At 45.7% G+C, this 17,109-nt stretch overlaps 1 protein-coding gene across 1 annotated transcript in view; it reads right to left on the bottom strand.

Moving 5' to 3' along the window:
- Positions 1-17,109, bottom strand: part of HLTF (helicase like transcription factor) — a 63,139-nt gene that overhangs the window by 21,847 nt on the left and 24,183 nt on the right. The window contains exons 12-19 of the mRNA XM_069975387.1: positions 16,530-16,625; positions 15,300-15,394; positions 13,815-13,958; positions 13,304-13,436; positions 12,230-12,365; positions 10,617-10,796; positions 7,438-7,559; positions 852-1,030 (exon numbers count right to left, since the gene is read on the bottom strand). Coding sequence (XP_069831488.1) covers positions 852-1,030; positions 7,438-7,559; positions 10,617-10,796; positions 12,230-12,365; positions 13,304-13,436; positions 13,815-13,958; positions 15,300-15,394; positions 16,530-16,625 — 1,085 coding nt within the window. The remainder of the gene's footprint in view (positions 1-851; positions 1,031-7,437; positions 7,560-10,616; positions 10,797-12,229; positions 12,366-13,303; positions 13,437-13,814; positions 13,959-15,299; positions 15,395-16,529; positions 16,626-17,109) is intronic.

Genomic DNA, 17,109 nt, shown 5'->3' with positions numbered 1-17,109 from the left:
ATCGGCCGGCTGTTCACGGCGATCAAAGTCCCCAAAAGTAATAAATACCTGCTCCGGACCAGGTATTTGTACATTACTCACCTGTCCCGGGGTCCTGAAAGGTGTCTTCCGGGTTCGCAGCGTCCTCGTCTTCTCTTCTGGTCTTCGGCTTCATCTGTGCGGTCCCCTTCGGCTTTTTTCGGCTCCAGCGTCGTCTTTTTTCGGATTTTTCACTCTGCTGCCCTCTAGCGGCTGATAAGTGTAATACAGTTATCAGCAGCTATAGGAATGTTCAGTATGTAGTAAAAGTTTTTTTTTCCAATTTTTTTTTTTTCTATTTTCCGCACCCTATCGCCGCTGAGTGTTGATCAGCATCACACGAAAGTGCGCTGCTAATCAGCAACTCCTCCTTTTTGGCGTAGAGTGTTTTTTTTCTATATCCTTCCGCCACGGTCTGCTGATAAGTGCCGCACATAAGTGCGGCATTTATCAGCAACACCATTTTTGGCGTAGGTTTTTTTTTTATATACTTACTGTAAGAAAACACGTAAAAAACACTACATTACAGCGGGGCGCATATCTGTACAGTTCCCCGGCTCCCAGCATCTTATCACAGAGGCTGCCTGGACAGGGGAGAAGTCATTTACAGGCATTCCATGTCAGTGTTCCATGCAAACACGGAACATGTGAATGCAGCCTAAGAATTAGAGAGCAGCTGGGAAATGGGCTGCACTGCCACCGCACTCTCTCCTGGGTTATATCTCCTGAACACAGCAGGTCTCAGCAGTGAGATCCACTGCGATGAATAACGTATGACATGCCGGAGTAGAGACAATTGTCTTTCCATGGTTTACCAAATCAAATCTACTCACTTTTTCGCTGTGGATAACCTGACAAATGCAGGGTTTACAGAAGACATGAGCGCAATGGGTAATAACTGGAATGTTCAGAGAGTCCAGACAGATTGCACATTCTTCGTCTGACCCAGAGTTTAGAACCAACTTTATCTTATTCACAAGTTTCACACGTAACTCTTCTGGGGTTGAGTTAGCTAAAGAAAAGAAAATACTTACATTAGAATTTGTCTGTAAACATTTTGATCTGCATTGTACCAATGGTTTTCTAAATAAAGCTGTGTGTGATGTTAAAGGGACAGTGTCACATTTTTGATTTTTTTTTAATAAAAGGTATTTAGAGAAAATAAGTGTGTTCTATTTTTTTTTTTTTTTTTTACATGGTGCTTGAGTGTTTTTTAATCAATTTGATGCCTGCACAGGGGGCTGCCATGTTTATAGTGTCTGTGTGTGACGTCATTTCACGACACACACACAGACACTATACGGCACCTCCAGAACATTGGAGTGAACCGACGGAGTCCGTCTGGTTCACTCACACTGGAGGCTCCGTCACTGTGTACTGCGCATGTGCATAGACATGCGCAGTACACAGCTGAAGTACATGGGGCAGGGTGGTGGGGCCATTTTCGTGAAGCCTCTGGCCAGCAAGACGCACGAGAGGGGAGAGAGAGACCGCACAGTGAGTGTGCTGGAGAACACTGTGCAGCTCTCCCCCCCCCCCTCCCCCGCATCCCCCCACCAACCGTTCAGCGCACCGCCGGCGACGCCGCAGGCCAGGCAGGGGTGGTCTGGGTAGGACAGTCCCCCCCCGTACAGTCACCGGGCCGCTGTGAGCTTCGAGCACGGACAGGCTGTAATACACCGTCCCGGAAGCTCACAGCTGCAGCCCCTCGGTGCACTGACTTCTCTCCTGCTCGGTGAAATCATTGTTGCAGAGCAGGAGAGAAGTCCGTGCACAGAGTGGCTGCAGCTGTGAGCTTCCGGGACGGTGTATTACAGCCTGTCCGTGCTCGAAGCTCACAGCTGCCCGGTGACTGTACGGGGGGGGACTGTCCTACCCAGACCACCCCTGCCTGGCCTGCGGCGTCGCCGGCGGTGTGCTGAACGGTCATCGGGGGGAAGCTCAACGCGGCCCTCTAACTGTACTGGGGAGCCTCTGCCCTGCCTTCTCCTCGTGCCCCCCCCCCCCCCCCCCCCCGGTTGCTATCCGTGCCCCCACCACCACCAGTTGCTCCCCCTGTCACCCCAGCCTCCCCCTCCCCTGTCACCCCAGCCTTCTCCAGCCTCTCCCTCCTGTCACCCCAGCCTCTCCCTCCTGTCACCCCAGCCTCTCCCTCCTGTCACCCCAGCCTCCTCCAGCCTCTCCGTCCTGTCATCCCAGCCTCCTCCAGCCTCTCCCTCCTGTCATCCCAGCCTCCTCCAGCCTCTCCCTCCTGTCATCCCAGCCTCCTCCAGCCTCTCCCTCCTGTCGCCTCAGCCTCCCCTGTCACCCCAGCCTCTCCCTCTTGTCACCCCAGCCTCTCCCTCCTGTCACCCCAGCCTCTCCCTCCTGTCACCCCAGCCTCCTCCAGCCTCTCCCTCCTGTCATCCCAGCCTCCTCCAGCCTCTCCCTCCTGTCATCCCAGCCTCCTCCAGCCTCTCCCTCCTGTCACCCCAGCCTCTCCCTCTGTCACCCCAGCCTCCTCCAGCCTCTCCCTCCTGTCACCCCAGCCTCCTCCAGCCTCTCCCTCCTGTCACCCCAGCCTCCTCCAGCCTCTCCCTCCTGTCATCCCAGCCTCCTCCAGCCTCTCCCTCCTGTCACCCCAGCCTCCTCCAGCCTCTCCCTCCTGTCATCCCAGCCTTCTCCAGCCTCTCCCTCCTGTCACCCCAGCCTCTCCCTCCTGTCACCCCAGCCTCCTCCAGCCTCTCCCTCCTGTCACCCCAGCCTCTCCCTCCTGTCACCCCAGCCTCCTCCAGCCTCTCCCTCCTGTCATCCCAGCCTCCTCCAGCCTCTCCCTCCTGTCACCCCAGCCTCTCCCTCCTGTCATCCCAGCCTCCTCCAGCCTCTCCCTCCTGTCACCCCAGCCTCTCCCTCCTGTCACCCCAGCCTCCTCCAGCCTCTCCCTCCTGTCACCCCAGCCTCCTCCAGCCTCTCCCTCCTGTCACCCCAGCCTCCTCCAGCCTCTCCCTCCTGTCATCCCAGCCTCCTCCAGCCTCTCCCTCCTGTCACCCCAGCCTCCTCCAGCCTCTCCCTCCTGTCATCCCAGCCTCCTCCAGCCTCTCCCTCCTGTCGCCTCAGCCTCCCCTGTCACCCCAGCCTCTCCCTCTTGTCACCCCAGCCTCTCCCTCCTGTCACCCCAGCCTCTCCCTCCTGTCACCCCAGCCTCCTCCAGCCTCTCCCTCCTGTCATCCCAGCCTCCTCCAGCCTCTCCCTCCTGTCACCCCAGCCTCTCCCTCCTGTCATCCCAGCCTCCTCCAGCCTCTCCCTCCTGTCACCCCAGCCTCTCCCTCTGTCACCCCAGCCTCCTCCAGCCTCTCCCTCCTGTCACCCCAGCCTCCTCCAGCCTCTCCCTCCTGTCACCCCAGCCTCCTCCAGCCTCTCCCTCCTGTCATCCCAGCCTCCTCCAGCCTCTCCCTCCTGTCATCCCAGCCTCCTCCAGCCTCTCCCTCCTGTCATCCCAGCCTTCTCCAGCCTCTCCCTCCTGTCACCCCAGCCTCTCCCTCCTGTCACCCCAGCCTCCTCCAGCCTCTCCCTCCTGTCACCCCAGCCTCTCCCTCCTGTCACCCCAGCCTCCTCCAGCCTCTCCCTCCTGTCATCCCAGCCTTCTCCAGCCTCTCCCTCCTGTCACCCCAGCCTCTCCCTCCTGTCATCCCAGCCTCCTCCAGCCTCTCCCTCCTGTCACCCCAGCCTCTCCCTCCTGTCACCCCAGCCTCCTCCAGCCTCTCCCTCCTGTCACCCCAGCCTCCTCCAGCCTCTCCCTCCTGTCACCCCAGCCTCCTCCAGCCTCTCCCTCCTGTCATCCCAGCCTCCTCCAGCCTCTCCCTCCTGTCACCCCAGCCTCCTCCAGCCTCTCCCTCCTGTCATCCCAGCCTTCCCCAGCCTCTCCCTCCTGTCACCCCAGCCTCTCCCTCCTGTCACCCCAGCCTCTCCCTCCTGTCACCCCAGCCTCCTCCAGCCTCTCCCTCCTGTCATCCCAGCCTCCTCCAGCCTCTCCCTCCTGTCACCCCAGCCTCTCCCTCCTGTCATCCCAGCCTCCTCCAGCCTCTCCCTCCTGTCACCTTAGCCTCTCCCTCCTGTCACCCCAGCCTCCTCCAGCCTCTCCCTCCTGTCATCCTAGCCTCCTCCAGCCTCTCCCTCCTGTCACCCCAGCCTCTCCCTCCTGTCACCCCAGCCTCCTCCAGCCTCTCCCTCCTGTCATCCCAGCCTCCTCCAGCCTCTCCCTCCTGTCACCCCAGCCTCTCCCTCCTGTCACCCCAGCCTCCTCCAGCCTCTCCCTCCTGTCATCCCAGCCTCCTCCAGCCTCTCCCTCCTGTCACCCCAGCCTCCTCCAGCCTCTCCCTCCTGTCATCCCAGCCTCAGCCTCCCCTGTCACCCCAGCCTCTCCCTCTTGTCACCCCAGCCTCTCCCTCCTGTCACCACAGCCTCCCCCTCCCCTGTCACCCCAGCCTCCTCCAGCTTCTCCCTCCTGTCACCCCAGCCTCTTCCAGCCTCCCCCCGTCACCCCAGCCTCTTCCAGCCTCCCCCCGTCACCCCAGCCTCTTCCAGCGAACAATAGCCTGTACATATACACACACACACATATATATATATATATATATATAGAAACCGAGAAGAGGCAGCACTCCAATATGTGGTGAAAAACGGAAGATAATTTATTCACCCATCAATGTGCAACGTTTCGATCTCCCAATGAGATCTTGCTTGAAAAAGATCTCATTGGGAGATCGAAACGTTGCACATTGATGGGTGAATAAATTATCTTCCGTTTTTCACCACATATTGGAGTGCTGCCTCTTCTCGGTTTCTTTCATTACTAAGGTGGTCCTGGAGTCCGTCCACTGAGGTTGAAGCACCCACCTGAGCCACAGTGCCACACAGTGCCGTCCAGCCCTATATTCTTACTATATATATATATATATATATATATATATATATATATATATATAGACAAACATATAGGCTACGTTCACACAACGTCAATAAACGGCCGCTAAGAAACTGCCATTATTGCTGCAATTTGACTGCAATGGCAATACATTGAAGTCAATGGGAGGACGGACGTCCAATGCACACACGGCCGTTTTTCAATGCGGTGTGTGCATTGGACGTCCGTCCTCCCATTGACTTCAATGCATTGCCATTGCAGTCAGTTAAATTGTGGCAAAAACGGCCGTTTTTTGGCAGCCGTTTATTGACGTTTTGTGAACCTAGCCATACACACATTAAGGCTATGTTCACACTACGTAAGTTTCCAGCCGTAGCGTGTTCCGTGAATAAGCGGCCGGAGACTTACGTAGTTTGCGTACAATGTAAAGTATTTGATCCCGGCTGCACAGTTCACACTACGTAAGAACTTACGCCAGGATCGTATACGGCGACATAAAAAATGAACCAGACCATTGTTTCCGGACGGAAATGCTGTAACTTACGCGCGTAGCGTAACATGCGGTCCCTTACGTAGTGGTGATTTCTTCTTTTTTCCACTCTTCTTTGCCGTTTCAAAAGGTTCTGTGTGGTGTCCGGGGCTAGGCGAAGCTTTCCAAGTAAAAGACCGCTGTCAGATCACTACGTATGCCGCTCGGGAAGCGTAAGTAGACTACGTACGGTCCGTATGTAGCCGGCCGCAACTAGTGTAAATCTCCGGCCGGAGTTTAACACGTATATATCCGGCCGTGAAAATATGCGTCCGGATATATACATAGTGTGAACATGGCCCTAGGCTACGTTCACACTATGTTCAACAGCATCCGTTGCATCCGTATCAGATGCAGGAACGTTCTTTATTCACAATTGATTTGGTGGCTGTGCCCGCAAATCAATTAGCCATTCACTCCAGTGCAATGTGCGGCCGTACTGCACATTGCGCTGTGTGAACAGCTGATGTTTCCAGACGCTGTTCAGTGAACAGTGTCCGGAAATAATGTCCAGGAACATTATTCTAACACCCGTTCTAAAGATCGGGCGTTAGAATAACGCTATGTCAACACAACGGGCGACATTGCATTGACTTCAATGCAATGCCACCCCTGCAGTAAAGAACGGACACTGAGGCAATTGCAATCAGCATCTGTTCTTTACTACAAAATGACGTTATGTGAACATAGCCATACACACATATATATATATATATATACACACACACATCTCTATCTATCTCCTATCTATCTTTCTATCTATCTATGGCTGCGTGCACACTACGGAAATGCCGCGTATAACCCGCGGCGTATTCCGTCGCTCGTCCCCGCCCGTGCCATAGACATGTCAATTCTTTTGACGGAATGCAGAATCCGCCCGTGCACAAAACGGTGTCTATGTCACGGGCGGAAATGCGCGCCGCCGCGTGCGGAGATGAGCAACGGAATACGCCGCGGGTTATACGCGGCAATTCCGTAGTGTGCACGCACCCTATCTGTGTAATGTGTGACACAGCGGACACCAGAGAACAATACTCTGGTGCCTTTACTCTCCTGTATATGTATACCCTCTACCTGTGTAATGTGTGACATGAGTTATCTGTATGAGTGTAACAACAATACTATGTGCATTCGGGGGATGGGCGGCTGTATGTGGTTCTGCAGCGAGTTGAGGTGTATTAGGAGGTTCTGCAGCAGCTGAGGTGTATTATCGGCTAGGGACATGCTTCTTGTATCTGTACTGCTGTGCAGACAACAACAAAATGGCTCTGCCCAACAGTACACATAATATCACCTTTCTCCTCTTTGTTCTTTTGTGAAAAGAGGGGGGAGGTGATGATGTCACAGCAGCTGAGCAGGGACTGCCTCTTTTTTTCAGCATCCCTATTTCAGGCTGCTTTTACCAGCAGTTTCCTGCTGGAGCTCCCCCTGGTGGCCATCACTGGGAAATATGGGAAATTCGATCGTTAATTTTTCATATTTCCTTACATGTAAAAAAAATAAAAAACACATATAAATTAACAAAAAAAAATAACAAATTCACTTTTAACACTTTCAAAAAATTTTTTTACTTGCCGACACATTCCCTTTAAAGCCTAGGCCCGGTTCACATCACAATTCATGCCTCCTAGATCTTTAAATCGGCAGACGTATCTGTGCTCAAACCAACATGGGCCCTATTTAATTCAACAACCAACTAGTGACCATGTTTGAGTCATTTTCTAAATACATATGAGCTTTGGTTTGATTTGAAAAATGCAGCAAACACTAAACTCATAGATGCCTGGCAGATGACCCAAAAAGTAACTAGCAGACTGTGTTAGTGTTTAGTGTTAAGCCACGCCTCAGGAAGAGACCCATACGGTCTTCAAAGTTTAGGATTTGTCATCTTTTCAGTTAGCTATGAAAAAGTTATTAACAGTTGAGGCCCCTTCAAGTTTATCTTTACTATCTACTGGCTAAGAAAGCGCAAATATTCTTTCCTCACCTGCAGAAGCTGACGAAAAATTGCTCGGAACAAGATTGGGATGACAGCAAAGCTGCCTTAATCGCACCAGCACAGCAAGAACATCAGCGTAATGGGTCAAGACAGTTCCTTCTTTAAAGTACCTGAACGACAAGTATTTTTATTCGCAATGTTTGGAATCAATGTTAAATAGTAATAGTCACTTAGAACAAAGCATAATTGTTTACAGATTTCTGAGACTGACGCACATACACTACAGTTCAAAAGTTTGGGGTCACATTGAAATGTCCTTATTTTTGAAGAAAAAGCTCTGTACTTTTCAATGAAGATAACTTTAAACTAGTCCTAACTTTAAAAAAAAAAAAAAACACTCTATACATTGCTAATGTGGTAAATGACTAATCTAGCTGCAAATGTCTGGTTTTTGGTGCAATATCTACATAGGTGTATAGAGGCCCATTTCCAGCAACTATCACTCCAGTGTTCTAATAATACAATGTGTTTGCTCATTGGCTCAGAAGGCTAATTGATGATTAGAAAACCCTTGTGCAATCATGTTCACACATCTGAAAACAGTCTAGCTCGTTACAGAAGCTACAAAACTGACCTTCCTTTGAGCAGATTGTGTTTCTGGAGCATCACATTTGTGGGGTCAATTAAACGCTCAAAATGGCCAGAAAAAGAGAACTTTCATCTGAAACTCGAAAGTCTATTCTTGTTCTTAGAATTGAAGGCTATTCCATGCGAGAAATTGCTGAGAAATTGAAGATTTCCTACAACGGTGTGTACTACTCCCTTCAGAGGACAGCACAAACAGGCACTAACCTGAGTAGAAAAAGAAGTGGGAGGCCGCGTTGCACAACTAAGCAAGAAGATAAGCACATTAGGCCCCGTTCCCACTGAGGAAAGGTAGCGGAATTCTGCGACGGAATTGTCCGCCGCGGAATGCTGTTAGCCTCCCGCTCATAATGGGAGTCTATGGGAGGCGCGCGCTCCTGCCCTGTCCGCGCTGAAGAATGAACATGTTCATTCTTCAGCGCGTACAGAGCAGGAGCGCGCGCCTCCCATAGACTCCCATTATGAGCGGGAGGCTAATGGCATTCCGCGGCGGACAATTCCGTCGCGGAATTCCGCTACCTTTCCTCAGTGGGAACAGGGCCTCAGAGTCTCTAGTTTGAGAAACAGACACCTCACAGGTCCCCAACTGGCATCTTCATTAAATAGTACCCGCAAAACACCAGTGTCAACATCTACAGTGAAGAGGCGGCTGCGGGATTTGGGGCTTCAGGGCAGAGTGGCAAAGAAAAAGCCATATCTGAGACTGGCCAATAAAAAGAAAAAGATTAAGATGGGCAAAAGAACACAGACATTGGATAGAGGAAGACTGGAAAAAAGTGTTGTCGACGGATGAATCCAAGTTTGAGGTATTTGGATCACAAAGAAGAACGTTTGTGAGACGCAGAACAAATGAAAAGATGCTGGAAGAATGCCTGACGCCATCTGTTAAGCATGGTGGAGGTAATGTGATGGTCTGGGGTTGCTTTGGTGCTGGTAAGGTGGGAGATTTGTACAGAGTAAAAGGGATTCTGAATAAGGAAGGCTATCACTCAATTTTGCAACGCCATGACATACCCAGTGGACATCGCTTGATTGGAGCCAATTTCATCCTACAACAGGACAATGACCCTAAACACACCTCCAAATTGTGCAAGAACTATTTACAGCAGAAGCAGGCAGCTGTCTGAACCCCATTGAGCTGTTGTGGGAGCAGCTTGACCATATGGTACGCCAGAAGTGCCCATCCAACCAATCCAACTTGTGGGAGCTGCTTCTAGAAGTGTGGGGTGCAATTTCTCCAGCTTACCGCAACAGATTAATAGCTAGAATGCCAAAGGTGTGCAATGCAGTAATTGCTGCAAAGGAGGTTTTTTTGACGAAAGCAAAGTTTGATGTAAAAACAATGTTATATCAAATACAAATCATTATTTCTAACCTTGTCAATGGCTTGACTCTATATTTTCTATTCATTTCACAACGTATGGTGGTGAAGAACTGTGACTTTTCATGGAAGACACAAAATTGTTTGGGTGACCTCTCATTAAATCCAGCATGAGGCATGGGGGGGGGGGGGGGGATTCAGGACCAGATTCTGGTTTGGGTAAAAATACTACTAATACTATACTATTAAAGTAGTAGTAGCAAATACTGCTTGTCCAGCCCTATGATAAGCTACTAACGCTGATACTTCAGCAATTGAGCAGCAGATTAAGCACCCAGAGTGGTAAAGATGAAAAGGGGGCACATCTAAGGGGTCACAGAATAAGGAGGGTAAGGGTCCATTTACACAGAAAGATTATCTGACAGATTATCTGCCAAAGATTTAAAGCCAAAGCCAGGAATGGATTTGAAAAAAGGAGAAATCTCAGGCTTTTCTTTATGACCTGTTCTCTGTTTATAGTCTGTTTCTGGCTTTGGCTTCAAATCTTTGGCAGATAATCTGACAAATAATCTTTCTGTGTCAATGGACCCTTAGGAGAAGAATATGCAGCTATTCGTCTAGATAGATAGAGTCTCCTACTACACTTGTTATCTTATTTTAGCTAATCAATCCCCATGGGCTTTAAAAAAATCTCTCTCTACATAAACTGATACGCGATATGGATTTTAAATCTGCAGCATGTTAATTCTTTCTGTCAATTTTCATGAACAATGAATGAACAATGTTTTTTTTATAACGATCAGCGTTTAGATGGAACGATACATCGTACGGAAAAATCGTTATGCGATCGTTTTGCGATCGCTAAAGCCTATCCCACACATTGGTAAAAGACTGTTTACACGGAATGATCTGCAAATTTTTTGGTGAACAATCAACGACGATTTGAGAACATGTTGAAAGATCAAAATGAACGATTTCTCGCTCGTCGCTTGATAGTTCGCTGCGTTTACACGTACGATTATCATTCTAATTCGTTATCGTGCAAATTCGAACGATAAATCGTTCCGTGTAAAAGGACCATAATGCATCAGGAGAGCTGCTCTTTATTCAAACCACCTGTTGTAACTTACAGAAAACAGAAGACAGGCCTCCTCTATTACATCCACCTGCCCTGATAAACTACACAATCCCTTTATTAAATACTTGTAAAAGTAACTAACTAAATAAACCAATCACACTGGGAACATGTATATATTGTCACCTTCCAATAATGGCCTTTCCCTCATTTTGCATAGATTCATAGATTTGTCGTTCTTCTGTAGACAGTTTGATGTACTGGATAAAAACTTTGCGCTCTGGCAATTCCAGCACAGGTTTCCCATTGACTTTAGTTGTTTTTGTCCTTCTTAAAGTGATGCATTTAATAAGTGCTTGAAGACGTCTAAAGAAAGAATATCCAAATCAAGAATTTTAATTATTTGTCACCAATAGATTCTGCAGAAGCACAAAAAATGCTGAACACCAGTGTATAAGTAAAGTGTTAAAGAGTCACTGTCGTATTTTTTTTTCTTCCAGAAATCAATAGTCCAGACGATTTTAAGAAACCTTGTAATTGAGTTTATTAGGCAAATATGCCATTATCTGCATTCAAAAAGACTTTCCACAGGTCCCCCCCCCCTCTCATTCACTGCTCATTATCAGGAAATCTCGACTCTTTTACATCAGTCGAGCCCTGTGTGACCAATGGAGAGGAGAGGGGAGGGGAGAGGAGAGAGATGAGTTGCCAGCAGAGAACAAAGGATTACACAGCAGGACCTGTGTGAAAGCTGTATTCAGAGGTCAGTGCTGACTTCAGAGGAAACAGCCCAGTTATGTAACTGTAAATTTACTCTTTGTTGTCCTGTTTTGGTGCCCTATCTCCCTCCACTTTCCATAGAAAACCATGAAGACAGGGGGAGATCTTCAAAATGCTTTTTCATGATAAAAATGCATTTTTCGGCTAATAAACCCAATTACAAAGTTTCTTAAAATCGCCTGGACTATTTAAAAAAAAATTAAACAACAGTGACACTTTTTTTTTGGGAAAAAACAAACAAACAAACATAACCTTAAAAATGTTGGCTATGGTTACAGTTTCCCAAAGATCGTGGGGACCATCCTTTGTGAAGCACACTAGAATCTAAACACCCGAACATTCACATATGACAAAACAGAAGCACAATCTTCACCTCTCGCACCAAGCCATAGACACTAAAGTACATGAATGAACTACCATTTTAAGAAATCAAATGCACATTTAAGGGTATGTTTATAGTCAAAAATGAGCAACTCTACAGTAGGAACGAAGCAAAGCGCTTAGTTCTTGTCAGGATTCTGCTCATCAGGCTGTGGGGCTTTGAAGTCTTCTCTGCTCCATGCCGATCCTCCCTGGGTGCTGGAAAAAGATGGATCAGGTCCTGGGTAACTGGAAGAAGTTTCCCTGGACTGAATCCATCTTTTCCCAGCATGTGAGGAGGATCGGCATGGAGCGACAGGAACGAAGAGCTTTGCTTTCTTCCTACTGTAGATTCGCCCATCTCTATTTCACAGGTATCAAGTTTCAGCAACAGACATTCCTATCGGAAGCCAAAGCACTTGTATTTAGGTTGTATTACTCCACACAAGTAACCTTTTCTGTGTCACTGATGAAATGCTTTGTGTGTCTGTGTAAGATAATAAATTAGAAGTCAACATGTATATTTACATACATTCTGTATGGATGAATGATTGGCACACCAGATGAACTGACTCTGTGGCCCTAAGGATGATCAGTCTGACTCTTTTGTGTTAAGATAGCCTCTGTAGAGAAAGAAACATGGAATTACACTGTTCTACCTTAATCCTTCTTGATCTCCGACAGTGACTGGTCTCTGAATGGTGCGGTGCCACCACTCCCTGTCATTGAATGGTTTCAGCTTCAAGAAAGACAGAATGGACCATAAATCTTTTAGGGAGTTTTGAATAGGTGTACCTGTGTTTTGAAAAAAAATATAGTGGGTTTTCATTACAATACATTTTTAAGTAAGTGAATATGGTTTGAAATAAGACAAAACTATCTGCTGTTCCTGCGTCAATGATCTCGATTTCAGGCTCATATCTTGGTGCTGGAAAGGACTATAAAAAAAAAAAAGGTATGCCCTGAAGCTCTATCTGGCCATAAGCCTATTTACACCTGTTTTCTCGCTTACAGTTCCACTTAAAGAGACTCTGTACCCACAATCTGACCACTTGTACCTTCGGATTGCTGCTTTTAATCCCAGATCTGTCCTGCAGTCAGTTCGGCAGGTGGTGCAGTTATTGTGCTAAAAAACAACTTTTAAACTGGCAGCCCTGTGCCCTACGGGAGTATCTGTGCCCTAACTTTGCACCACCTCTCCGTCCCTCCTCCCCACCCTCTTATCATTAGGAATGCCACTGGAACATTTTCTCCATGCTGAACATTTGCACAGGTGTCTTAACGATCCAGCCCATGTGCCAGGCTGCCACAGGTGGGGTATAGGAGGCAATCTGCCTGGAGCATTCCTAATGAGGAGGAGGGTGGGGAGGAGGGACAGAAAGGGTGTGCCAGCCTAATGCATACACAATCTAGGCCACTACCGTAGGGCACGGGCTGCCAGTTTAAAAGTTGTTTAGCACAATAACTGCATCACCTGCCAAACGGACTGCAGGACAGATTAAAAGAAGCTATCTGAAGGTATTGGGGGGTTCAGATTGTGGGTACAGAATCGCTTTAAGTTGTTTATTCGGTTTTCTTACCATCTAGTAAACGTTACCAAAAACACACTAAAATGTAAAAAAAAAAAAAAAAAAACCTCTTCCAAAAAAGTTGTAAAAAAACTTGGCAATAGTCCACTATATTATACTTCCAAGAATATTTTTAGCATTTCTAGTTGTTTCAATTGCCTGTACCTGTTACAACCCATCTTCTAACTGAATCCAGACTGTGAATAGCTTTTGTCTGCTGTGCATTTGGGTTTCGGATGGTGTGTCCTTCATCCAACACCACTCTTAGCCATTTTATTTTATGCAATGGGCTGTCAGTCTGCAAGAAGAAATGTAAATGAAAAAATAGTTTCCCCAAAGTATAAAAGACTGAAAATGGGAAGGTGACAGTACTTTGCATGGGTAAAGCCCTTTCAGCAACTTAAAACATTATAACTATCAAAATCACAGAGAAAGAGCACACCCTCAGTCAACAATGTATAAAGGTTAAATCCTACATACTGTGTATAAGGCAGTACTGTTGAAACCTCCTGTTCTAAGTAAATGAAATGGAACTGCCTATGCTATAATACCTTTAGTTTATGAAATTCAAGGTATGTCTTTATTGTTACTTGTAATCCTTACATTTTACTGGAACCATTATACCATTCATATTGGAATCCTTACATTTTACTGGAACCATTCATATTATACCTACCCCATAATCATGGGTGACAGTACTATAGCTGGTCAGCACAACATCCTGCTGTGAAAGGGTTTTTATATCTCTGCTTCGCTCGGGTCCATAATATATATAGATATTTAAGTCCACTTCAGCTTGGACATGCTGCTCAAACTGATCCTGAAAAGTAAGAATGATTCATTAAAATAACTTGTAAACTATGCTATTTGCTTTTAATTATTTGTTACTTATATTTTTATTGAAATATTTTAACAAGTTTTAAAAAGAAAGAAAGACAACCCCCTTTCCCATGAGGTCTCCATAACCAGTGACTTTAAACCAATAAACAAAGCAACGTATAGTCATCATGGACAAATTGTACATAGATCCATCCAAAAGCTCCCAAAGCAGCTCTATCCTCTCAACATGCTAGCATGCAGGTGGTCCTCATAGTCATTACACTTACAAGACCCTGAGATTATAAAAGGACAAATAGTATTATATGAGAAAGAGTGCAAATAATAAAACTTAGAAGAAATACTTTACATGGTGCAAAACACATCCATAACAACCTGAGACGGGAGATTATGAGGCTGCAAATAAACTACCTAAGGTTTTTTTTCTAGTGAGATTGGCGATAGTCCTTAGTCATATGATGTAGCTCCTTGGCCTGTATCTACAACCATCACACAATACTCTAAATGCCTTTGTATGTGCTTTTTGTTCGGCAATAGAGTTTTCTGAACAACACTTAGACAAGCCTGTGAAATTCTGGGAGAATACAGTCTTGTACCAAAATGTTAACTATTTGGATGCCATAATACACACCATGTTTAAAAGGTCAAAAGACACAGCATATTACCCCAAAAACACAACACAAATAGTGAATTTTGGAGGTGGGAACATCATGCATTTTTCAGCATATGGCACTGACACATGTCATAACTGGAGGAAAGATGAATGGACAAATGTACCAAGACATCCTTCATAAAAGATCCCAAACACACAGCCAAGAAAACTCCTGATTGGTTTCAGTAAGAAAGAAAATAAAGCTGCTTGAATGACCCAGTATCCTAACCTACCTAACCAGAATCCAATAGAGAATCTATGAAAGCAACTAAAGCTCAGAGTTCAAAAGGAGCCCACCAAACCTTTAGGATTTGAAGAATTTTTGTGTAGAAGCATGGACCAAAATCAACACCTGAGCAATGCACGCCACTAGTTTCTCCATACAGCACCTGTCATCCCCAAACAAAGACTTGTACAAAGTACTAAATAAATCCTCAGTAAGCATGTTCAATACTTTTTCCCTGTGCCATTTCTTATTATAACACGTAAATTATGGACATCTATGGTTAGATTTCTTTGCCTGTGTTGTGGACTGGATGGGTTGTTACCCACACCTGGTGAGTATTTCATATCAACACCACCTTTACAAATATATTTACTTATTAGATTTTTTTTAAACTTCCAAAAACAGACTAACAACTTGAAAATACAATATAAAAATATTCTACATACAATCCAATTACTCATCACCGACAGTGGGCAAATGATCAATGTTGGTCGAGGAAGTTTTCCATTAGGTTTGGAATGACTCTGCACGGTAGTTTCATCTGAAAAAATAAAAATGTACATTCTGTACTTAAGTTTTGAAGTGACTGCAGTACAGAAAACAGATCTAAAACACTGTATTTAAAGTATGTCTAAACTTCTATAAATAGTTATATACTAAAGAATACATTTTTTACACGATCAATGTAAAATACCAAACGCAATCAGCACATGAGCAGGGGTACTGGCAATTGGACCGAGCACACTGCATCACCATGTGCATGAGACTTTAGAGGCAATGCGGGACAGGATTCGTTCACAGATCCTATAATAAAGCATGATGTATACGTAGGCCTTTAAACAGAATGAAAGCAGATTATGTTCATAAACAATCTAATCTAATCACATACGACATTAAAATAGCACAGTCCCTCTGTTGTCAGTAATGTCTGTGCCAGGGCTGCCCAGGCCCTTGCACAGTTACAGCATACTAGTACTGCTGTATGAGCCTCCCATAATATATATTCTAATGCATGTGAGCATTCAACATGCATGAAAACAAACATTAGGGGAGGCTCAGGATACTACTGCCAGTCAAAGTAAAGAGATTGTCTTTTTTTAATTTTTTTTTTTTTAGAATGCAACTCAATACAATATGCACAGAATACACATAAAAGTAACATCACTTTTTATAAGGCTATGTTCACACACCATCAAAATGAAGGATGTTTTATTGGATGGCTGTCACTTAACAGCAAATAACAGCCGCTATTTTATAACAATAGACGCTGTTTGTATAATTACAGCCATTGTTTGAAAATAAAACACATCATTTGCCGTTAGGTGACGGCCGTCCAATAACAGCATGTAAGCATGTGTGTGAACATAGCCCAAGCCTGTAAAAATTGTAATAAGTTGAGTAAAATAAAATAGCATGTAAACTGTGCAGCGTTTCCCACTGAATTTAATGTCATTTGTATCTCAGACATGCAACAGGTGTATTCTGAATAAAGACAAATGTTGAATGCTTCAAAACACATCTACACCACGAGAACATTGCCTAAGCTATGTCTGAAGTGATTACACAAATAAATGTTCACCATTAGATAACCTCTGAACATGTAAATCTAGATTCATTTCTGGTGCCTGTGCTAATGACCGTTATGCTTCCTTTTCTTGCCCTTTTAAAACACGAACCTTTGACTTTTTTCTTAGATTTTTTCTTTGCTCCAGATGCACCAGAGAGAGCCATAGCAAAGGGATCATCATCAAGAAAACTGCAGGTCGGAGTAGCTACATAACATAAAACAGTAAATCTAAATTTACTACAAATCTGTCCAAAGAAAAAAATAAAAATAAAATCAACAAATACAAAGTTAGGCTATGTCCAGACGGGTCACAGAACGGCCGGTCTCTGAAAAGATCATCCTGGCCTGTACTGCAGTACCGTAAGGATGATCTTTTGGGCCGCAGGGTTCTGATGCAGGCGCGTCCGTGCCTGCCCGCATCAGAACTCTCCACTGCACGCTATGGAGCGAGCGACCAGTTTGCACCGACATGGTTTTCTGCGGACGATATTCACTTAATAGCGGCCGCAGAATACTGACATGTCAGTTGTTTGCGGCGCCGCTAGGGATCCTGGGATCCCATAGACGGAGAGGTAATGTATATTTTTATAATAATCACGGCCGTTGTGCAGTTTATGAAAATATAGGTTGTATGAACATAGCCTTATAGTAACAAAAAAGAAATTAAAATAATCCCTATGAAGTACTCA

Source organism: Dendropsophus ebraccatus, chromosome 6, assembly GCF_027789765.1.
Source record: "Dendropsophus ebraccatus isolate aDenEbr1 chromosome 6, aDenEbr1.pat, whole genome shotgun sequence".
NCBI lineage: Eukaryota > Metazoa > Chordata > Amphibia > Anura > Hylidae > Dendropsophus > Dendropsophus ebraccatus.
Note: the sequence above shows the minus strand (reverse complement) of the source record. Positions and strands in the feature narration are given on the sequence as shown.